Source organism: Python bivittatus, unplaced genomic scaffold (assembly GCF_059951505.1).
Source record: "Python bivittatus isolate LINGU-HERP-01145 unplaced genomic scaffold, Pbiv_v1 ctg000810_np1212, whole genome shotgun sequence".
NCBI classification, from domain to species: Eukaryota; Metazoa; Chordata; class Lepidosauria; order Squamata; family Pythonidae; genus Python; species Python bivittatus.
In genome coordinates, this window is record NW_028277111.1 from 3,877,179 (window position 1) to 3,900,868 (window position 23,690).

Sequence of the window (23,690 nt, forward strand, 5' to 3'; positions counted from 1 at the left end):
GATTTCCACAGGCAAAGGTGGCCCTGAGGGGCTTTGGCCTGTCGTGTTTGGCTCCCTTCCAACATCCTGGTTTGGGAAGCAGCCGGCATTTCGTTCGCCAGGGATTCTCCAGGCCCACAGAGGCCTGGTTCACACAGCAGATTTAACCCGGCCAGTGATAAACCTGGGAGGTGCCTTTGCACAACCTTCTCACATCAGGTTAGTGGCAACCTTGGTGAATTTTCCCCTCTGGGACTCAAGTGTTTTGTGTGTGAATCCCCCTGTTTGCACAAGATGCTGCACCAAAAACTAACCTGTTTCTGAAAACAAACAGAGTTAAGCCTGCTGTGAACCCAGAGAGGAAAGAGAGTATCTGAAGGTGCGGCTAAGATGGCAGAAAGGAAGTTTCCAGAGACTTACCCACAGGTACAGCCTAATTTCCACTCTGTACATGCTCAGTGGAAGGCTGACAGCACAAGGGAGCAGGAGATGGTTCTAGACCTGAAAAGACCCTTGCATCTTACTCACACTTTGCTCATCATAGGAAGTGTAAAAGCAGCAGCAACAACAACAATTATCAACTAAATTTGGCGATCATAACCACGATCATAACCGGAAGAGGGATTTACAGTATTATTTTATTCAAACGGTTCCCCAGAAGAACCGCCAAAGGAGGGAGCGGCCATCTTAGTTGATTGCGGGAAACCCGAGGAGCCCTGAAGGTTCGTGAAGATTCATGTCTGCGCCGGAGAATGACAAGAAATGGGGGATTATTGGGGTTCTTTGCACCCCCGGCCTTTTCCCAGACGAGAGACGCGTCTTCGCCTTTAAGATGCCACGAGAGCCGGCAGGGCCAAGTTCACTCGGGGTTTCCGACCTTCGCCTCTTCTCCGCCTGCGAGAGCTCTGCGGGGTCCAAAAGGGACACGACCCCCTCCCCCCCCCGGGCCAGATCAGCCTCCGGCTCTTTCGACCTCCACAGTTCCGCCCCTCCCCCAAGACACGAATCCCTGGAAGGGAATTTTCCCCGATGGAACTTTCGCTTTCCTTTCCAGCTTCTCTCGCTGGTTATACCTGGACGTCTGCCTAGCAACCGCAGACGACACGGGAATCCTTTTTTCCTACTGGCTACGCCTGGCCAATCGCCGGCTCGTTCTGGATTACTGCGTTGTTGCTCACCCACCGCGCCTCATTCCTTGTCCGCGACTGAAGGGGAGCGGAGCGCAGGTGGAGGTTTGCGGACAGGATGGCTCTGCGCTCTGCGCCCCTGTTGCTTCTGGTGCTGGTGGCGGTCGCCCTTCCGGAGAGCTGCTTCGGTGAGTCCCTTCGGGGGCGTCGGGGTTGCAGCCCCTTTTTCTGCTGGTGGGAATTCATCCTGGGAATCTCTCTTTCTCCTCCCCCCAAAAGTTTATCCCTATAAATTCTCCTGCCGTCTTCCCCCCTCCCCCCAGGAGCTCTCTACAGCGGTGGGGCGACCGCCACCAACGTCAGAAGCAAGGGGTTCCCCCTCCAGCTGCCAGCCGAGTCTCCCTGGCGCCCCCGAGCGCCTCCTTCCCGTCCCTGCAAGTGGAGGGGGTCGGGAGGCCGCGCTCGCCCGCCCGTGGGCAGGTCCGTCCCGCAGAGCGCCCGGCTGCCCCCGCACGGCCCCTCCGCTCGGCCGCCTCGCCTGCCTCTGGCGGCGGCTGGGCTGCTCCTTCAGGCTTCGAGTGCTGGGAGGACCAGCCCGTTTCTTGGATCGGTTCCGCGGAGTGGGAAACGCGGAGGCTGTGCGAGGGAGCGATGGGGTTACGGTGGCCGTGTGAATGCAGCGGGGTGAGAGTCTGCAGAGAAACGCTCCTTGAATAATCTAAGAACCGTCCAGCTTGATTTTCACCCAGGCCTCGATCTCCCCCCGTCCCCCGTCGTAAACCACAGGAGCTTTTTTTTTTTTGGACAGGCAGGAATTTGCCTCCCGATGCTCCTTCCATCCCAGAACCCCCCAATGTGGGCTGGCTTGCAGCATTAAAAATATTAAACACTTCCTATTATTCCGTATTATTACCTTAATTCAGCTTGCAGAATTAAAAATATTTTAGAAAATATTAAGAAGTCATTTAAATCCTGAGAAACTCAGAGCGTGTGGACTGTTTATTCTTAATCTACCTGAAGTTTATGGGCAAAACGGCAAAGTTGTGCTTTGCTTCAATTCTTTCTTGCAAAGTAAGGGGAGAGTTGTGTTAGTCCATGTGTGGTCGCAAAAAATCCGAGGGCATCTGAGGGAGGGAACTACATTGCGAACGAGATCCATCCCTAAGTCTGTCTTTAAGTCAAATTTATAGGTATGTAGTTAGGCATTTCGCGTTAGTTAGCCAAATGTGTGTGTGAGTATATCGTATATAAAATGGCGGACGGCGATCTCCTTCCTCGAGCTGACAAACCGCTGAAGCTGCGCGACGTTTTCATGAGCGTCACAAAGTAGTACGTGTGTCCCCAGTGAGGGCTGCGAATTTCCACCACCCGTGTTTGGTTTATTCGCTTGTTTATTTGATTTGTGAAGGCTGCTCAACTCCAAAAAGACTCTGGGTGACTTAGAACATATCCAATATATTACGTTTTAAAAATACAGCTAAAACAACATGACAGCCTTCCCCAAGATCACACATACTGTATTTTGTTTCTTCGAGCCTCCTCTGATGGTGTTTCCAAATTGTAACTTGCCTTGGTTTTATAGTAGCTTTTATGACTTGCTCTTGAGTGAAGCTAGATAAGATTTCTTGGAGGAGGAGGAGGTGAATTAGCTGTCCCTTCCTTCAAGAAGGAAGGACACACTGAGGTTCTTGTTGAGATGGAAGAATAGAAAGTTGGAAATTTCTTGGAGAATTAGTGTTGGAAAACAACAGCCTGATACAACTTTGGGAGAAATTGGGTTAGTGTGTTTTACTTCTGTTGTGAAATAGTTCTAGCATTAAAGCTGTGTGGCTCAAACCATTTTGAAAACAAATATGAAAATAATTTATAACTATGTAATTGTAACATGTAGGAGTCAAGCTATGCAAAGGGGAAGCCCTCCCCCCCCAATCTTTGGAGGGGAAAAATGGGAACTTCTGGCTTGGGCTCAGCATGTTTGCATCCAGGGTTGGAGATTTGGGGCCAGTGCTGGCTTCTGGGTCTGAGTTGGCAGTGAGTAGTCAGGAAAGAGGTCTTGGGGTTTGCTAGTTGTTTGCTCAGAGAAAATATTGATGCAGCAAGTTTTCAAAAGGCATCCAAAAATGTTGGGAGTATCTTAATGATTAAATAGGCCAGGTTGGTGGTAGAAGAAAAGGACCTTTGGGTGGTGACCATGAAACGAACCGCTTGCTTGGACACAGATGGTCCCCAGCTGATGAGCCGTTTCTGACTTGAGGCAGATTCACCTTTGTTGGGACGCTCAACCTGCAGATTCCAGACCTTCTCAATATTCAACCTCGCAAGGGAAAGTAACCATTCTGGGTCATGTACAGAGTCAGATTCTGCCCCCCCCCCAATTTCTCTCCTCCTGTTAGAGAGAAACTCTGATCATTTTAGATTCTGAAAACTCCACAGAGCAGGAAGTGGATCTGGGCCTCCATCTCCCCAACAGCTGTCATAAGCCACTGCAATTGTGGGGATGAGCAGGAAGGACCCCGAGGACTTTGCCTTGGGACTGTGAAGGAATGGAAAACAATCCAGGAGGGAATGTGCATTAGGACTTTCATATTTATTTCTCTGTGCTATGTAGGTTCTGCCTTCTTCCATGCAGACCCAGATTATGCACAAAAAAATACTGTAAATCATCTTGAATATCTTTGGTGCACTGGAAGAATTTCGGATCTGAAGAGCTTTCACAATGGATTGTTTTTTCAATTGCAGTAGACCAGCACCAACCCTAACCCTAACCCTAACTCCCAAGCAGCCTCAGCTGGGCAGGGGATGGGGTCAGGGTGGGTAGACCCCATGGGTTTCTGGGGGTGAGGGGGAATTCTGGGAGTTGAAGTCTACACTGAAGTCCAAGTGGCTGAATTTGAGAAACATTAATCTAGGCATTTACATTGATAATTGTTGATCATTTGGAGAGTTGCATAGCCCAGATCCCCATCCTCCCAAGCTGGCTGAGGGGCATTTCTACCTTTCTTTGTGCTGACAACGCTGTGATCCTCTCTGGGATCCCCATTGGGCCTAGGAGGACATCATGAACCCAGGCTCAATACTGTCAAGACCCTCAGCTGGAGATGAGTTACTCAAACCACAAAATGATGGTGTTTGCCAGGCCTAAAACTTATTCGTGGCACATAAATAAAGTTTGCATTGTACAATTTTCATGCTTTAAATACCTGGAGGGGAAAGTATTTTATGCCTCAGTTAGTGGAAGGGTGTTCTGTGTTGGCTTGATTGCACAAAAAATTCAGCAGCCATCTTATGATTTTAGGGAATGGAGATGAGGGGGGATCAGCAGTGAGATTTTCTGTGGAATGATGGTGAGCCCCATTTTGTCCTGGGTTCAAAACCAATTCCTGCTCAGATGCCTTAACTCTGGGACTGGAGGGAGAATCTCCCAGCTGGGGGCTGAGCAGGAAGATCCATGGGGGCTGTGTGGTGTCATTCCTGCTCCCTTCACTGTCATTCACTCCCTTTGACTCTCGACATCTCCCATGGCCTCTGGTCTCATCTGGATTCCTTCTTCCCCCCCTTTCCCTCCCCCATTTTACAAAATAAAAGTTTGGGGGTCCTGCTTTCCCTTTGGCCCTGCTTTCCCTTCCCTTCCTCTCTCAACCCCCCTCCCCAACTTCTCTCCCCTCCAACCCTTCAGGTCCTCCAGAAGCTGTTCCTTTACCTCTCAGTTGTTCCCTCTTTCCACCCTTGGCCTCCCGTTCCTCTTCCATCATCTCCCTCTTCCTTTCTCCCTTCTTCCTCTGCCCCCCAGCCTCCATGTCTCTTCTTCCTCCCCAGACCTCAAATTATGTCCTGCTGTGCCCCATAGCATCAGGGTCTCTCAGCTGAAGCCCCCTAACTCTGCCCCTCTGGGTCCCTTTCAGGATCCTCCTCGCATTCCCTCAGGTATTTCTACACTGCCGTGTCAGAGTCCAGTCAGGGGCTGCCCCACTTCATCGCTCCGGGGTACGTGGACGATCAAGTCTTCGTTTACTACGACAGCAACACCAGGATGAGGCAGCCTCGAGTCTCCTGGATGGAGGAGGTGGGGAAGGAGGACCCCCAGTACTGGGACACTGTGACTCAGATAGTACGTGGCATTGAGGAGGTGTTGAGAGCAGACCTGGAGACTCTGAGGACCCGCTACAATCAGAGCGAAGGTGAGTGATGGGTTGGGTGGGTCCTCCTGCCCCATATTCCCCCCCAGGAGCAGGAGGGGAGAGAAAGGGAGTCCCTCCCAAAGGAAAGGCTGCTTTCACACTTTTAAAAATATTTAAAAATATTTTGTTGCTTAATTGAGCGAAGCGGTCATTAAGCAAGATGCCCACATGACTACTTCGCTCAACTACCACAATCCAGGCACTCCCAGTTGCAGTTGTTAAGCTATCTCCCAGGTTGTTAAGCGGATGGAGCAATGCTGAAGGATTTCAGCTCAGCATGGAGCTGAAATCCTCCCAGCAGGCAACTCTTTGAAAGTTGTTAATTAATATAATGTTATCCTTGCCCCATAAGTGAAGTTGTCTGTGCAGATTACAGTTACTAAAACATTTTAAAGTAAAAAAAAATTGCTCAATGACCAAGATGCCAGTTCCAATTGTAGTCGTCAGGTGAGGACTACCTGTATAGGACTTTGTAAAACATATTTTAAAGAAGCGTTATCCTTACTACATCTCCAACAAAATGCTATTTTAGTCCTTTTCTATACCACCATAGTGGAATCCAATAAGTTCTAAATTTGTTGTATAAATTGTAGTTTAAGGTCCATTAACACTCTTGCTATAGAAGTTAAAACATTCTTCTATCGTCTAGGCAATATAGGAACCTCTAATTCTTTATTCCACTCATTTCTTAGCATCTGCATATCAAATTGATTTATTGATTAGGGTACACATTTGAATAAAATATATGTTCTGTTTTAGCTGGATACATCAAACACTAAGGGTCTATCATATAAGTCTTAATTGTTTCCCTCAGTAATGACTGTTTTTTTTGTGTGCTGGTGTATTTCTATCAAGCACAGGACCCAATATTTTCTTAAAATCTCCTCCTATTACCACTTTATCATAAATATACTCATTCAAGTGTCGAAAACATACACAATAGGAGAATCTAAATTAGGTCCGTAAACATTAACCATAGCTATTACAGTCCCTGCTATTTATATAAATAAACATAAAATTGAATAACGCCCATTTACGTTAGTAATAACCTGTTATATATCCATTGGAAATCCGTTTCAAATCAAAATAGCCACACCTTCAGCTTTCATCAAGGCATCTGCGAGGTAAACCCATCCCACTCAGTCTTTCAATAATAGAGGTTTATCCTGTTCCATTAGATGAGTCTCCTGTAGATAAGCAATATCTGCCATTTAACGATTTTAAGTATGCTAAGATTACATTTTGTTTCTTAGATTCTTTCAACCCTTTTAGCTTAAGACTAACTATATCCATTAATTTTCTTTTGGCCCACTTAACAATGTTCTTCCAATACCAATTCATTTTATGACCTGCGCCATTTAACAAATATCTAGTAATGAACTTTTCTGTTTGAATATTTATCATGTGTTCCAATATTGCTCACAGACACAGAACCTCCCTAAGAACTCAAATTAATATTCAAATAGCATTCTGTTACATATATGTGGAATCTCTACTTAAAAGAAGAAAAAGAAAAACATTATGTACAAGAAAATAAAACAGCAAACAAGTAACATTACTAAAAAAAATAAAAAGAACCCTAAAAAAGTAAAAGCAAAGAAATACACGACTTCCCAGTGAGACAGCACTATAGTTTCATCTCTCTTCTTGCAAGTAAATATACAGAACAGTTTCAAACTACTAATTCAAGCAAATATTGAATTAGTACAATTCAATACACATACAAATGTTATGTGTAAAGATAAAGATTACAGTTGGCAATATGGCCAGACTTTTTATTATGAAGTTAGCTGGAGTACAGAAAAAGAAAGAAAGTAAGCATAGAGTCTTTTAAAATGAGATTTTTTTTTCCAGCCCACCTTTGGGCAGATTCAAACTTCCCTCTCAATGGTTTCTAAGGAATGAGACACAATCCGGCTGTTGGCAACATGCCCAGATTTTTTTATCATGAAGTTAACCATCATAAAAACGAAGAGAGGAGTACAGGAAAAAAAAGCGTAGAGCCTTTTAAAATAAAGCTTTTTGCCGCACAAATTTCTGGTCTTGATGATTAATGCAGAATGTAGCTGGAAAACGCCTGAAATATTTAAGTTGTATTGATCTGGCAAGACTTTGTGCTTTTGCAAACAACCTTCTTGTTTGGGAGAAATCCGGGTAGATTGATCTCTCATTTTGGCTAGAACCCCACTTCAGTGGAGACCTTACTGATTCCTGGTGAAACATACATAAAATCTCATCTCTTGTGGTAACACGAAGGAATTGCACAATAATAATCTTGGAACTAGTTCCAGTCTTCCTACTTGTTAAAGGAATTTTAATCACATGATCAATCTTGACCGGAAAATCTGTTCCCAAAGGATGAAACTTTGTGAAAAAGTCCTCCATTAATTCAGCCAGGATTGATTGACGGAGGGTTTTCAATACCAATCACATGTAGATTTTTCCTGTACAATTGTGACTCTAAGTAAGTAATGCATTTATCTAAAATATTATGACTGGCTTGAGTAATTGTCTCATGGGCATTTAGCTGATCCTCATAACAAGCCATTTTTTCTTGCATCTGTTTTAAATCACATTTAAGCTCTGCCAGATCTTGTTGGATCAGCTTCAAGACTTGTACCTGAGCCAGGATCTCTTTTAACATAATTAGTAGGAGAATCTTCCTCTACCATCTTTCCTGGCTTGGCAGATAGTGACACAGCTGAAATTAAGTCAGCTGTTGAACGTTTGGGTCTAGTTGTCATCCCAATAGCTCATTAAAAACAAAGTAATATTTAATAAAAAGTTTGATTTACCCAGTGATCAAAGTCTTTGTCCACAGAGTCCCATAATTCAAAAGTTTGATAACACTTTAATCAGGAGAGAGGCAAGAGATGTAACAGTGTCATCCCAAACAGGAAGTCCCAGACAGAGAACTTTGGGCTCTGCAGATCCCAGGCAAAGATGGTGCTGCTTCTTCTGCCATTTAGCCATAAGGAGAGTTTGGGGAAGGGAGAAGATGAAGGGAAACCTGGGAGGGTTTCAGGTGGGGAGCAGCTAGGTCTGGAGATCCTCAGGGTATGGTTTGGGGGCAGGATGGGGGGTCTCTGGACCTCATCTAGAGGGAGCTGAGGAGCTTCATAAGGGAAAACATGTCTCTTCCATTTTCCAACCTTATTTATCCCTTTTCTCACTGCCTCCATCCTGCGTCATAGTCCCTGTAGGGCAGAGGGGTCTCTGTTTCTGGGGACTCCCCAAACCCTCTTCCTGTCCCTCTTTCAGGCCTTCACACAGTGCAGAGGACGTGTGGCTGTGAGCTCCGGGGAGATGGGAGCAAAGGAGGGTTTGGGCAGCATGGCTACAATGGGAGGACCTTCCTCACCTTTGACAAGGAGACCCTGACCTGGGTGGCTCCCGACCCACAAGCCCATATCACCCAGAGGAAGTGGGATGCTGATTCAGGATTTAATCAGAGAAGTAAGGCCTACATGGAGGAGGAATGCATTGAGTGGCTGAAGAAGTACCTGTCCTATGGGAAGGAGACGCTGCTGAGGAGAGGTGAGCATCTGGGTCCAGGCTGGGCTTTCCTCCTTTATGGTCAGATTTCTTGCACACATTCAGCCCCCTTTGGGTCCCTGGTCTGCAGCCTGGATGCCCGGGACGGAACCCCCCTCCTCCCCTTCCACCCCTCTCCAGGACGCAGGAAGCCCTGCTTAGTTCCCAGTGCCAGGCAGCCATTAAGTTGTCCAGGAACTGCAGCCTCTGCCCTCCCAAGCTGTAGGTGTGGCTGGCCAGAATCCAGTGCCTGGCGGGTGTCTGTGTGGGTCAGGCAGCAAATGCACTTAGGGGTGTCCTGTGCACAGCCCAGGAGGAGGCAACAGGGCCACTTGGGGTTCTTCAGTGAAGCCACCATTAGCCAAAACCTGGCCAAATGTATGCGTGGCCTTGATTTCCTCCCAGCAACTGTCCTTCCCTCCACATCCTACAGGGGGCTCCCTCCCTCCCTCTAACCTAACGGTGCACCTCCCACCCCCACCACTAGGGGGCACCTCTTTTACCATTAAAAGGACATTATCAGTGCCCCCACTTGGGCAAAAAAGGCCAAGGTTCAGGGGTCTTTTTTTCCTGGGGGAAAAAAAAATCTAAGGATTCTGTGGATCTTTCCCTTAAAACCCAAAAAGGTTCTTTAACTCTGACTTAGTGACTCCCCCCCTCAAAACAACCCCTTCTCCACCTTCAGGGACACTTTGACCCTCACAGGGCTTCGTCTCATAATATTCCTCCCCCTTTTTTTTCCCTGTGAGCTTGTTGTTGTTTTCCCATCAAGACCACCCCTCCCCCTCTAGCTTCACCCCTTCCCTCTCTGGGCTCCTTGATCCCTCCAGGATCCACTGGATGAGATCAGGCTCCATGTGGGAACCCCCCCCCCCCATTGCCAGCAGCCCCTCGCTGCCCTGAGAGGGCTGAGTCTCCCATTGGCAGCATCTCTCTTTGCCTCCCTTTGAGACACAGAATCGCTTTTCCAAATTAACCAGGGTGGAACTCCAAAAGCCCTGAGCCCCTTGCTTTGATTCCGGCTCGCCTCCTCTTGACATTTTGGTTGTGTCCCTTGAAAGAGGCCTGGAGCAGCCTAAGATTGGGGGGAGCGGAAGAAGACTGAAAAACTAGGGAGAAACTGCTGTGTTGTTTTTTGAAAGGGAACTTAAAAGAGCAGCTCCGGTACCCCTCCCCTGAAGGGAGCAGCCCAAGTTCAGTCAGTTCAAACCAGGTCATGTGGAATTTCCTTGGACCCTCAATTTGCTGGCAGAGATTTTTCAGACTGAATCACTGGGAAGGACTCAAAATCAGGAGTCCTTGTGGCTGAGCATTTTCCAGATTTGGAGCATTTCCTAAAACTCTTGGAGACGCTGCAGGTGTGGAGTGTTAAACTCCTGTGTTAAAATTAAGTAGTGGGAGCCTTTCCAGCCCGTCAAGTTTCTTGTCCCCCTTCCAGGCTCTGGAGGGGCTCAGAGTTAATTCCGGGGGTGTCGTTTCTGCAGAGGCCCCAGTGGTGACGGTGAGCAGCAGGACGGAGGACGACGATGGGATGGAAACTCACGTCTGCCGCGTGGATGGCTTCTACCCCAAGGAGATTGATGCCTCCTGGAGGAGGGACGGGGAGGTCTGGCTGCAGGACACCTTCCGTGGGTCTGTGGCCCCCAATGCGGATGGGACCTACCACTACTGGCTCAGCATCCGGATTGATCCCCAAGAGAGGGACCGCTATCGGTGCCACGTGGAGCACGACGGCCTGCAGGAGCCTGTGGACAAAGCCTTGAAGGGTGAGAATCTGCAGGGAGGGAGAGGCTGGGCTCTTTTTCAGGGTGGAGGATTGTGGGAGAGAAATTTGACCCCAGGTATGTCCAGATGTGAACACCCTTGAGCTTTAATCCATTGATTTTTCCCATGTTTAAAGTTTGTGGACCTGCAGGGAACAGTCCGTAGAATCGGCTTTCGGTTCTTGAAAGGAAGCAGTGGAGTCCCACCCCAGTGGTTGGCCCATCCTGAGGAAATGCACCCAGATCCTCCCTTAGCCTCTCTCCCACCCCTGTTTGCTGCACCCAGCAGAGCAGGAAGAGTTATGCTGAGCCCCAGAAACAGGTGCAAAAATCAGGAGGAGTTGGGTAGCCCCTTTTCTGAATACCAAATTGTATTAAAATTTGTGAACTGTGGCTCCCTTCAGGAAATGCACAGAGTGGCTGGACTGATGCATCAATAGTCAGAAAAGGGGCTTCCAGTCTGATTTTTTGCCATTATAGATGAACATGGCTTTCCTCCTGTAAAGAACAAAACACCTCTGTGCATTGCTGCCCTAAGAAAGAGGTGCAGACATTGTTTTATGATCAGTGATCTGCTGGGATTCCTGAGGCTCAGCCTAAAACCAAAGGCAAAAGCCTTGTGTCAAGCAACTCTGTGTATGCTGATAACTTCCTCTGACATTTTTTTACACTGGCCTTCCAAAACTGCAGTATAGCAATGATCAAATATTATGCTGATATCCCAGGCACAATAAAATACTCCTTTGGTTTCTTTACCAAGTATCAAATCACAAGTGCCATGGCTGCTATTCAGTGAGAGTCATGAGTTCTAGGCAAGAGGAATTTAAAGTTCTCCTCAAATCTGTCCCCTGAAACATCCTCCAAATCTGTTTTAGTCCTTTCAGGGACACTCTGGAAGTTGGATATTACCATATTCCATTTTTTCATCCTGAAATTCTGGAAGCAGAAAATACCATTTTTTACCATTTCTGGGCTTGCAACAACTCCACACCCCCTTCCTAGAACTAGGGGGGAGGGGGTGACACAGACACGCCCCATATACTCCCCCCAAAATGCTACAGTGAAATATCTAGATCACCGGAATTTTGTATTTTTTATTTGAGGTTGATCAGAATGAAATAGGAAACAGATAAACTCAGTTATCTCTGAAAGATGACAGGGTCATCTGGATGTTTCATGGGATTAAAGTTTTATGGTAAATCAGGCATTTTGTCTGGTAAAAGCTCCATCTGGAGGGAGTCAGAGTCCTCTTCTGCGAATTAAAGGAGGTCGGATGGCCTGACAATTAAGGGGATCCACAGCTGGCTTGAAAGTCTTCCTCAAGGAGTGCCCATTGATGGTTCCTCATCAGGTGGAAGGTATCGGGGGGGGAGGTGCCAGAAGAATCAGCCCTGCGTCCTCTATTCTTCAATATTCCCTTTAATGACTTGGGTCAATAGGTAGAACAAATAGTTATCAGATTTGCAGAGGATCTGAAACTCAGTGAGCTAATATCCTCAAAGAAAGAAGTGAAATTCAGAATGAGCTGAGAGTTACAGAACGAAATTGAAGAGAGATTTAAATGAAAACAGTGTCCAGGAAGGATGGGAAATCTCAAATGAGATACTAAAGGCACAATCCCACCCGTCTGAATACTTGAATGGATCCTGCACTAAGCAGGTGGTTAGACTAGCTGACCTCTTAGGTTCCTTCTAACTGTAAGTGCAGTGTTCTTCACTTGGGAAACAAAACTCAAAGGTGCAAGTATTGGGTGGGGGATACTTGGCTTGCTAAAAGGATTTTGTAATAGGGATTGATTGAAGACTGAATATGAGCAAGAAGCATGAAGTACCTTCAAAAAGGCATGTGCAGGTTTAGGCTACATCAAATCAACAATAACTTCCAAATTCTGAGGGTAATTTTCTCACTGTGTTCTGCTATGATCAGGGCCCGTTCTGGGAAACAACCATCAGTACAGATTCAGGGCAATTGGAAAAGGTTCCCAGTAGAGCAACAACTAGAAACTGAATCCTAGGTAGATGAAGAGAAGGAGCTCAGCGTGTTTAATCTTGAGAACAGGGTGGTGCTGGGGTACGTGACAGTGTTTTTTGAACAAGCAAAAGGCTGTCACAGAGATGGAGGACACAATCTGTTGTCCCTCATTCCTGAATACAAGGTATGGATTTAAATTACAGAAAGGCCTTCCCTGGGTCCTCCCCCTAACCCCAGGGTGTGCGTGAGGCAAGAGGATTCCCACCTCCTGCGCTGCCTTCCTGGCAGTCGAAAGCCCCAAACGCAAAGGCTGAAACAGTTTCTATAATGCCACTCCCTGTCCAGGTGACAGAGTGTAGAAGTGAGGATTCACTCCTTTCTTCTGCTCTGGGGACAGACCAATCTTACAAGAGAGGAACAGAATGAAACTGTATATTTTAAAAAAAGGGGGGGTATATGAGCCCTTTTATTTTAAATAATAAAATGCAAATATTCCAGCTTAATAAAAAAGAGCTGCCCAATTCCACCCAGAGTCATGACACATTGGGGCAGCCTATAAAAAGAACAAAAATGTTTTTATGGTTTCCCTACTTTAGTTTATATTATTGTGTTGTTGATGCTTTTATTTGTGTAAACTGCCGAGAGTCACAAGGTTGCAAACTGCTGCTTTTGAGCTGAACAGCTAAAGATGAATAGCTGCCTTCGGCTGGGCTGGTGTGAGACGAAGCCAGTGTCATGAGGAACGTCCTCTAACCATGGTTAGCAAGGGGTCTTCATGCTACAATTAGAGGGATGTAAGGATGAGCCCTTAGTCTTTTTAATTTGGGGTATTTCCAGTCTTTTGGCTGTGTTAGTTCTCTCCCCTACTGGGGATGATTGTTTGGGGTTCTCCATCAATTATCTGCTCTTTCTCCCAATTCACTTCCAGAATCTAACTTGGGGCTCATTGTTGGCTGCGTTGTGGCTGTTGTGGCTGTTGTCCTGGTGATTGTTGGGATTGTTGGGATCTTGGTATTTCTCAGTAAGTATCCTGTAACTACCTTTGCTGGGTGGTTGTGAAGGAAGGTGGGGAGATTCCTCCCAAGTCTCTCCCTTTGGGAGCTCCTTCTGGGCTAGCTTCTTCCCGGTTTTCCCAGCCCTCTTTGGGAACATCTGAAATCTTGGCCTCTTGGTGGGACACCAGTCTTGACTCAGTGGAGTCAGAGGTCCAGACAGTCATGTCTTCTTCTTAGCTGGGAGGAGGCATCGTGGTTCTGTCCCTTCCAAAGGCTTTGGTCAAAGACCAGCAGAGGAGGATTTCAATGAAAATTGTCCTGCTCTCGCAGCTGCTGCTGCTTTCCCCGTTTCTCTCCATCCATCTCAGAGGCAGAAGGTCTCTCTTGGAGCAAATCAGGTGGTGTCTTTGCAGTCTGAAGATCTTCCTGTGTCTCTTAAATAGTAGTTGCCAGGTGAGGTTGTGAGTAAATAACTGTGACAACAACTCCTGGTGCTGTGTAGGAGGGAGAGATTGGATGATCTCTGATGGGTTCTTTTTATTTCTGACTGATTTTTGTCCTTGCAGAGAAACATCAAGAAGGCTACAAGGCAGCATTAAGTGAGTGATTTCTTCTTGTTATATGTTAGCTCCAATTCAGAGCGGGGATCAGAGGTAGCATCAGTTAAAGGGTGTGTGTGTGTGTTTGTGTGTGTTCAAACACAAAAGCAGCTCATGAAGCTGCAGAGTGGTGCTATTTTCCTCTTCCTCTCAAGAACCAAGCTGGGGAAGGTGGGTCCCCTTTTCATTACAGCCAGGCTGTTCTTGGGAGTAGAGACCACAAGGAGAAACATCTGGTACAAGGAAGTCTCCAGAAGATGAGAAGACACGGCTAGGTGGAAGATCCATCTGATTGCACACTCCATGTATTCTCTCTGGGTCTGGTGAAACTAGGATTTATGTGGATAGAACAGGAACAAAGGATAGATAAAATTATTGGGATTTAAATCCACATTGTTGCCTTTTCTATGGCTAATTTTTTGCATAGCATAGTATCTTAAATGTGGGTGAGATAATTATATTTTTTCTCCTGTTTACTTAGAAGGCAAGTTGTTCTTGAACAATTAAAATTATTTTACATCAGTATATGAACAGAAAGTATTGGATTGGAAAAGTGGTTTCTCATTAAAGTGGGGTTTAAGTGAAACTACTTATTTTTTTCACTTGTCCCAAGGAGTTACCAAAGTCTCTTTTTTTCTTCAATTTTAATCATTTTTTCTCTCGGTCCTGCTTTTACTCCATACAATCAAGTGCTTCTGTTTTCTCCCACCTACTCTCTTTTCCTAGATTTCTAACAGTTACAAAATTAATTTTTCTCCCATTGCTTTGTTCCTGCAGAGGAGAAAGGGAAATTCTCTCCCTGTTGGATTTCCAGCCTCATTCATTCAGGCAGGGAAGGCAGCTCCAGAGCCTGCATGGCGGAGCCTGTCCCTCTTTGGAGCAAAGAGCCCCTCAGCTCTGGGGTGGGAAATAGGGAAACCACCTGAAATGTCATGAGCCCCAGTGGTTAGCGACTGTTCTAGTTGCTCAGCCTGGTCCCCTCTGAGAGGTTCATAGAGCTGAAGAGGTTTAATCCTGCAGAGAGAGATGCCTCCTTCTCAGATGATCTGAACAAAGGAGAGATTCACTTTTTGTCTTTCTTCCCAATGTAGGGAGCAAGGAGGCCATTTAGCAGCCCCCTGGCAGGTGAGTGCCCCCAGCGGGGGCTGTATTGGGGGGGAAAGAAGGGAGGTGAGGGCTTTCAGGTCAAAAGAGCTATTGATGGTGAAGATCCTTTGGGAAAACCCGCTTCTGTCCCAGCTCATCTCAAACACTGAAGGGAAAGTAAAGGGGTTCTCGTGAGGTGTCTGCCTCTCCCCCTCCTCCCTGGGTTCCTTGTGTTGGAGAAGGCTGGGCTGCTTCCACTTTCCCTCCCTGCCTTTGGAGGAAATGGCAGGTGACCACAGCTAGGAACAGAAGGGCCCTGACCGCTCCCTGTTGTTGAGGGAGGAAGGTGCCCTGTCCCCTCCTCATCCACAGGAAGGGCCCTTCCCAAAGCAGGAGGTAGGATTGGCCATTCTGCAGGGCCCAGATCTTTCCCCCACCCCCACCCCAGGATCTGATTGTCTTGCATGGACAAAGCTCAGAGACCTGCAGAGATCAGAGTGTCTCCAGTGGAAGGAGGAGGGGAGGGAGGGGGCAGCAGGGGGACTTCCTGAATGTCCTACAGTCATGGATGGAGAGGAGGTTTCTCTCCGCTCCTTGAGTCCATCTGGGAATCCAACCCTCCAGATGCTGAAGGAAGACCTGGGCTCTCAGGAGATCATGAAACCTGTTGCACTTGGTTGCAGGGGCAAAATTGGGCAGGAATTGGGTTTGTATATTTGAGGGGGGAGGGCATCTATACTTTTTATAATTTGTGAAGGAGGTTCTGAACCCCAACCCACCCCACTTTAGCAGCCATTCACAGCCCTGCCCTTCCCCTCTTGCAACTCAGAAATCCCACCCAGCTGATTCCTCTCCATCTCCCTCTCTTGAGGCTGCTGATTCTGCTCCTTTGCTTGATGATCAGCACTGGTCCTCCAGCCTGGACCCTGCGCTTTCTTGTCTTGGCTTCCTCTCTAACTAACCCTCCTGTTTTTTCCGCTCTCTTTGTAGCACAACTTTGGGGCTGCAGACTCCCCACATGGGGAGAGAGGAAAGAAGAGTGATCAAGCTTCTGCTGAATTATGCTGTTCTCTTAGGAAGACCTCTTCAGGCCCTTCCAGCCGGCTGTCACTAGGATATATTTTGGGTCTTTCATGAGTGCCCTTGTGCAGATTTTTGTCTGGGAAGATCAGGGCTTTTTTCATCTGCAGGACTAATTCTAGGGCCTCCCCTGAGAAGGAAATGTAGTTGATTCATCTGGAGAATGAAAGAAGGCTTTGTTTTTATATGTGGAATAAACGTCTTGCAAGAAAAACCATCTTGGAAGGGCCATTCTGTCCATTGACAGGAAGGGAAAATGCCTCTTTCAGCTGCTATTTCAGAAGTGTGCTTTGAGGACTTCCGGAGAAGCAATGGCAGACTGAAGACAGCTCCACGAAAGTGGAGCTGACAACCGCAGTGGAGCAAGGAGCCGGCAAATAGATCAGCTCCTCAGAATTCCTCTCCAAACAAGAAGACCTGGATTGCCCACAAAAACTCAATACCTTGGTTCCCTGTGGGGAGACTGTAAGACAGTAAGACAGTAATCTCTGGCGGGTTTCAGAGCTCTGGTAGCTGAGGGAAAGTCATCTCGCCTAAGCCACAGTTCAGCACCTTGAAAAAGACACTGGGTTCGTGTACTTCCTTTCTTAATCACTTTGGGAAATTGCTTGTTAATGGCGTTTTGGATATTAAGAACCTTCAGAAGGGCAAGTTTTATTATACCAGCTGAGTTTCATTCTATCCTTGATGAAAGAGGTTTCATGGAAGTTTAAGGACCTTAAAGGGTGACTAGAATGTCAATTTTGCAAAGTTATAAATGGATTAAGGGGCCAGATGGACTTGCAATAAGATTTTGAAATTAATTACAAGAAGATTTCCTATGGATTGTTTAAAACTTTATAAAAAATATACGAAGATTTTGAAACTAAGAAACCATCCTGTGGCAAAGTGTTGTTGATTAGGAAAAAAACATTGATAAGTGGGGACTTTGAGGATTGACTAGAGGGAACCAGAAAAACTAAAGGAGTTTTAGTTTAAAGGAACTAAAGCTAATTAAAGGAGAAAAGACCCATTAATACAGAATGGAGCAACATTATTTGACTATCAAAGAATTCAAGAATATTTGGGAACAGCACACTCAGAAATGACTCCTAAGATTGTCTGCTATTATAAAAATGGATTCAAAAGTTATGGAAGAGGAATAGATTTTACTGGATAAAACAGAGACTGAGGCTGATTCAAATGTGGATCTGAAAATGGATTTAAAAATGTCAGGCTACAAAAATGATATGGAAAACGATGTTCCACTGGATTTACAAATAAAACCCACTGATGTCTTAATAATTAAAGGGGAGATGCAAATAATAAATCAGAAGAGTGACTTGGATCATTTTCTTATCTTGGATTTACAAAAGAGATGTATTACACTTACAGAGGAGTTTCCGAAAGAGACAGAGAAAACGATAAGAAATCAACTTGTGGGACACTATTTGAAGGGATTAAAGATGATTATTTTTATATTTGCTCCATTTATATTCCACGTTAAGCATTTGTAATCCATGGTTAGGCCAAGATTTTAGAAAAGTTAATACTGTAGTGCTCAACGTGGAATCCTCTTCAATGTCTTATATCTGTTGTGGCATTTGTTTGGTGTCATCTATCATTGTCACTTCCATTTGTATTTATTCCAATTCTTCTTTAAGTCTTTCCAAAAAATCGCTTGCTTTCTGCACAGATTTAAGTCTGAAACTCTGCTGTTTAAAAGTAACACTCACCCTTTCCAACTTATTCCATCTGAATGAAGCCTTGTCTGATTTTGAAAAGCTAAGCCGGGTCAGACTTTGTGGGCACCTGGAAGGGAGACCACCAGGGAATTCCAGGTCTGTGACTAGATAGGAAGTTAACCCCCCCCCAAAAAAATGATTAAAAAGGTAACTTTTACACTGTTGCCAGAGAAACAGTGCAGTCACATTCATAGATCTCTGGAACAAGAGTCACAGGAGACTCTAAACTTTTATCTCAGGATATGAATCGCATGTGCAGAATTTCCCAAATGCAGCAGCACTTTACCTATCAAGGAACATAAGGAAACAAAGGGCTTTCATTCCATGCATCTTTTACTACCTGTTGCACTAGAGCAGAGTTGGACAACCCTGGAGACTGCAAGCCCCAATCTGATTTGCAATCTGGAATGTCTTTACAGTCCTTATAGGGATTCAGAACAACAACAACAAAAATTCTTGTAAATGCCCACCTAAGTGATATTTTTGGAAAACAGGATTTTTGAGGGCAAATAACTTACAGGGGAGGGAATAATTTGGACAAGCACCAACCAAATCGATAATGTACAGCAGCCATTTCCTCAAAGGAAAAACGGTATTTTTTAAAGTATGGATCTAAATGACTTGTTTGATTTTTTTTGCTTCCGCTTATTTACCACTTGTTGATTTGTGTATAATGCAAATATTTCTGCAAAACATGCAGTGTTCCTTCATCCAAAGAAATCAAAGTAAATTTTAAAATCTATAATGGAGGCGACCAATGGGTGTTTATGAGCATTTCCGTCTCGATCCCTTTTCATCACTTGGAACATGCAGTAACAGCAGCAGATCCGTAGCTCCAATGCATTCGAACATCCATTTCAGAACGACCGCCCCACATGGTCCAACATATACCGTACAATCCTATACAAACACCAATAACTCCCACAAAGCCAGATGCGTCTTCCTCCCATAAACAGGCCCAGGATTCCAGCCTAGATCTGTACATTGAAAGGAAATACAGTCAAAGCAAATACATTCAGGTACCAAGCAGGGAATAGAATTTGTGGAAGGAAATGCATTTCAACTCTAGGCTGTGACGAGGGCAGGGTGGGTCAAATGAACAGAGGGACACAGAAGGTCACAGTCACCGAGGAACCTGAAGTGCTACAGAAGAAAACGAAGTGTTCACTGACTTGCACATGGGCCCCCACATCTGCCTGGTAGAGGATGAAGGAGACCAAGTTTCCTCTGGTCATGAGGCCGGAGCGGATCTGGTGGTACCCGCAGGAGAGCAAGAGCAGCTTCAGGCTCAACCGGAGGAGCTGGAGTGGGAGAGGAGCGGAGGACAGCAGGTGAGAAGCCTCCTTCCTCTCGCGCCATGGTGGCCTCTCCCTCTCCTGGGTGGGTTGAGGGGGCTACCTGAGTTGATGTGGAGCCCATTTCAGTTCAATATGGAGCCTTTTATGCATTTTCGTTCCTTGCTTTTGGTGGAGATGCAATTCCTTTCCACCCCACCCTTCCCCTCTGCAGCCTGAAATGGGGCAGGACACCCTTCCTTTACTGCCCCCTTCTATGGAGGGAAACTCAACAATTGATTTTTCTGTTGGCTGTTCCATTTGATTTCTGGCAGTTCGGGATGGTGTATATTACAGTCTGTTCTCTTTTTTGCCCCACCACAGTTCTGTAGCTTGGCTGGGCTGAGAGAAGGGACTGGCCCAGGGTCCCCCAGGGAGCTGCCGTGGCTGAGGAGACATCAGAAAAGGGTCTGCAAGCAAAGCCAACAGATCCTGGAGAGAAATTGTGGGGTTAAGCGGATTCCCTTTTGATTTTGGAGAAAAAATAAAAAGCAGAATAGGATCCGCAGAGCAAGGAACAGCAGCCTATTATGAATTTCTCATCTTTTATTCAGGAGCTCAAGGCAGAGTTACACAATTTCCTCTCTTCCCATTTACTCCCAAGATCACCCATATGGTGGGGGGGGGCAGAAACCTGGCTCTCCCCACTCCCAATCTGCACCTTCCCCACAACCCCATCCTGGCTCTGGGCCTGAGAGGGAGGGACTGGCCCAAAGTCCCCTGAGAAGCTTCCATTTAAAAGACTGTGAAAGGGCCTTGGATGGTGGAGATACCTGCAGCCTTCAGGTGTCTTGTTGTGTCACCTGTGAACAGGTGTGCCTCCCAACCTGCTAGAAACAACAGGGTCTCTCTCCTTTAGAGCAACAGTCTCCTTTTGTTATGTCAGGGATTTTCATGTGGCCCATGGACCGCCAGGGATATGGAAAGGTCCACCCAGGTGATCCACTGCTGCCTCCCTGCATCCTCCATCAGTCAGCTGGTTTGTGAAAATGGATCAGGGCTGAAGGCTGATTCTTTGAAGTGTACAGATGACAATACATGGAGCAAGAGGGGTACTAAAAGCCGACAATAGCAAACTGCTCTGGGGGGCAGTTACTGGCTGTCAGTCCACATGTGATGTGGGAAGAGGAACAGCGATCTTGCGCAAGCAATCCAAAAAGAAAAGTGTGGACAGGAAATGCAACAATGACTGTGCCGAAGGACAGGCTGCCCGAGCAGCTTTATGAGCCCCTGTGCTCCTTCCCTCTCCTCCCTTCTTGGCCCTCCCCCATCATCACGACGACCCAGCTGCCAGTCAAAGAGCAGCTGCCGGCCAAACATCAGCGTTGGGCAAGGAGGAGGAGGAGGGAAGGCAAGATGGCTGCCTGGGAGCTCTGCCGCCACAGGCCTCGTGAGAAATAGGCAGAATTAACAGAGCCAAAGCCCAGGAGACAGAGAAGAGGCAACTAGAGGACAGGTAGCCCCGGTGAGAAGAGGCAACAGGAAAGAAGGCAGCAGCTGAGAAATGTGGGGAAAGAGGCACATTTTTCTCTTCCCACAGACTGGTGTGAGGTAAATGTTCTTCAAGCCGCTTCCCTCAGATGGAGCCAAGATTCAGAAAAGAGGGAAGAATCAAGAAGCCCTGCCAAGAGCAACCGAGCAGAAAAGGCAAAGAAAAAAATCAAGACTTTGACAGAACAGAAAACAAGCTAAAAAAGATGAAAGACTGAACTCTGAAAAAAGGAATGTAGCTCTATAGAGAGGGACCACAGAAATAGACAGGGATTAAGGCAACAGCAATAGGAAGGTCAGCAATGAATGAATATATTGGGGATGCAGAATACAAAGATATGAAAATATAGTAAAGTTGGACTTTAAAGAATATAGAGTGGATAAAGAGCTTATAGAAAATAGTTCAGATAGAAAATAGTTTATTACTACGATTCATTCTGCACTTGTTGAAGGCATTTATAATTTACAGTTCCTTTTTTATTTGTAAGCTTTCCTTCTGTAAAATAAAAGTCTCTTCCCAGACACTGAAAAACCAACCAGTTGTCAGGTTTCCAGTACTTTGTGTCTAGTAAGTCTGGGTCAGTCTGGTTATTGGTGGTCCAAAGAAAGAACCCATGAGAGACTATCTAAAAATGGGATTCCATTGGGTTGGAGATCCACTTGCCATTTATCCTTCGGCAGTTAGACATTTCAATTGGAAAACATTCTTGATCAGCAAGTGAGTGCTAAGAATTTTTGTTACTGTGACATGAAATCTTGCAAGACTGGGGACACACCAAATTCTCATAACCTTTGCAGCAAGGGTGTGAAAATCTTGCAAGATTTGGCAATCTCCTGAAATTTGAGCCATCTTGTGAACTTATTTTTATTTTGACCTCTGCAACAGGAAACCGCAACAGGTTGGGAACCACTCATTTAGAGGACCCAGAGGAATCTACGCGTACGACAATCAAATAAATGGCTGTTTCCAAGTCCTCCTGGTTCTTCAGCTGGCGGGTCTCCTCCAAGGATGCCTCATAGCACCGTGACTCCTCCTCCTCCATGGCAAAGCTGCGCACTGTCTCCACAGAAGAGACCGCCTCCCGTACCACTTCCTCTGAGCGTGTCACCGAGTCCTGGATCGCCTTCAGCAAAGCCTGGATGGACCACAAAGGAAGTGGCAAAGTGAGCCTTCTGGAGGCCGCCTTGGACCAGCCATCTGACTGGGGGTGGGATACCCAAAGCAAAGCCCAGTGCTTCAGCTCTGGGGGAGACCCCAAAAACGCTCCTCTTGGAATGCTCAACTCCGCTCCATTTTATTTCATTTATTTCTCACTGCAACCAACCAGATTTTGGAGTACAAGCCGGAGAGGGAGATGTACCCCCCCACCATTATTTCTGTTGTGGGGGAGGGGAGGTTCATAAACTCTAATTAAGAGTTGGGCTGATCCAAGAGTCAAGGAGACCCAACACGTCTCGGGCATCAGCTGTTTTTCAGTTTCTCCCCTTCCAGAGTAAGGGAGAATTTTATTACACAAAATAAAGCTTTGCCTTTAGAAATAAAAAAAATAGTCTTGCTTATTTTACACCCCCACCTTTATTTCTAACAAACATTGCTCTACATCTTATTTTTGGATCCCTGTAATTCACCTATTCAAGTCTATGCACTTCTTGTCCTGTGGCTGAGTCTTATGCTTCTGGTTCCACCGTTGGCCTGCTGATCACCCTGTTAATCCTTCCTGTTTTCATGCCTATTTTCTCAGAACCATTTCTGTAGTCCTGTTAGGATGTCTATTTCCTCTTTCAGCTTCTTGCTCTGGCAGCCTCTGCCTTCAAAGTGGCTTCCCTCGTCTTCTTTTCTCTCCAGGTCCTTCTCCTTGCAGGTGCCAGCAGGGGCCTTCTCTTCTTTTTAGCCGAGGGGAGAGAGACATACGCCCGCCCGTGATTTCCTTCTCATCAGGCCCAGGAAAAGGATAGCCCTCATTTTCCTACCTCTCCCTTTCCTCCCCAGAGTGGCTCCAGCATCTGCCAGACCCTTGCCCTTTTTCTTTCTGTTTAACCTCAGACATCCACTGGGGGTAGCTGGGGGCAAAAGAGGCAAGGTACAGGCTGTGCAACTAAGGACCCACTCTTCTGTGCAAGCCACACAAACAAAGGTGGGGGAGATTGTATGGCTGCCATCTTGCCTACTCATCTCTATTGCAATTTCTTTTCTCTTCCCTTCTCTGGCCCATCTTTCCTTTCCCTGGGTTGGCCCATCATCCTCCCTCAGCCGAGCTGGGACTCCTTTCCTGCAACTGGTCCCAGGAGCCCAGAGGTGGCTTCCCTCCAGGCTGCTGTCTGTCTCCACAGCCCCTACCTGGTGACGGACATCATAGACCTTCTGGACAGCTATCATGAGGGGAATCTCAACCAGTGTCAGCAGCATCAGGCGCCAGACAGGCCAAGCATGAAGCCGTAGAGCCCGATGGGCTGGATCAGGCTGTGCAGGAAGATGTTGGCACTGAGCGTTAGTACTTGGATGAGAGACCACCAGAAGAGCCCAGGGTGGCAGACTGGACTGAGAAAGTGGGGGAAAAAGAACATGCCAAAAGAAAACCAATGAAAACCATTTCTTTATGGTCAGCAAGAAAACAACATGGTTATGATGCACGCAGGAGCAGGGTGCATCACAAAGAAAAGCCCAGCCATGGCATTAGTTCTGCTCAAAATGCTAAGCAAGATTAAACCTGGAAGAGAGGCCACCAGGAAATCCCAAGCTGGGGGCAAAGAAGAAACAACAGAAGGCGGCAGTGCCAAAATACTTCCATCCTTTCCCAAGAATGTTAGATGAATGGTCTGTGTAGTCAT

The 23,690-nt window shown here is 46.4% G+C and overlaps 1 protein-coding gene across 6 annotated transcripts; it reads left to right on the plus strand.

Annotated features, from left to right (window-relative positions):
- The first annotated feature begins 1,116 nt into the window (after window positions 1-1,116).
- Window positions 1,117-22,373, plus strand: LOC103049787 (major histocompatibility complex class I-related protein 1-like). Of its 6 annotated transcripts, none has more exons than XR_015793642.1 (9): window positions 1,127-1,294; window positions 5,009-5,284; window positions 8,546-8,821; window positions 10,303-10,584; window positions 13,481-13,573; window positions 14,114-14,146; window positions 15,238-15,271; window positions 16,223-19,367; window positions 21,748-22,373. XR_015793642.1 is itself a non-coding variant. In XM_088129685.1 (8 exons), the coding sequence occupies exons 1-7, from the start codon at window positions 1,225-1,227 to the stop codon at window positions 15,255-15,257; spliced, it is 1,050 nt and encodes a 349-aa protein (XP_087985811.1). In that variant the 5' UTR covers window positions 1,124-1,224; the 3' UTR covers window positions 15,258-15,271; window positions 21,748-22,373. The 6 variants fall into 6 exon arrangements, 4 of the variants coding, with proteins under 4 accessions (XP_087985809.1, XP_087985811.1, XP_087985812.1 ...); XR_015793641.1 differs by lacking the exon at window positions 21,748-22,373 and adding an exon at window positions 19,695-21,741; XM_088129685.1 differs by lacking the exon at window positions 16,223-19,367 and having other exon boundaries at window positions 1,124-1,294.
- Window positions 22,374-23,690: the final 1,317 nt, after the last annotated feature.

What these genes read in the sequence shown, in the direction of transcription:
- LOC103049787 (XM_088129683.1), top strand. Translation starts at nt 1,225, where the DNA reads ATGGCTCTGCGCTCTGCGCCCCTGTTGCTTCTGGTGCTGGTGGCGGTC. An exon ending in CCTTCCGGAGAGCTGCTTCG is followed by an intron (nt 1,295 to 5,008) that starts GTGAGTCCCTTC and finishes GGTCCCTTTCAG; the next exon opens with GATCCTCCTCGCATTCCCTC. An exon ending in CCGCTACAATCAGAGCGAAG is followed by an intron (nt 5,285 to 8,545) that starts GTGAGTGATGGG and finishes TCCCTCTTTCAG; the next exon opens with GCCTTCACACAGTGCAGAGG.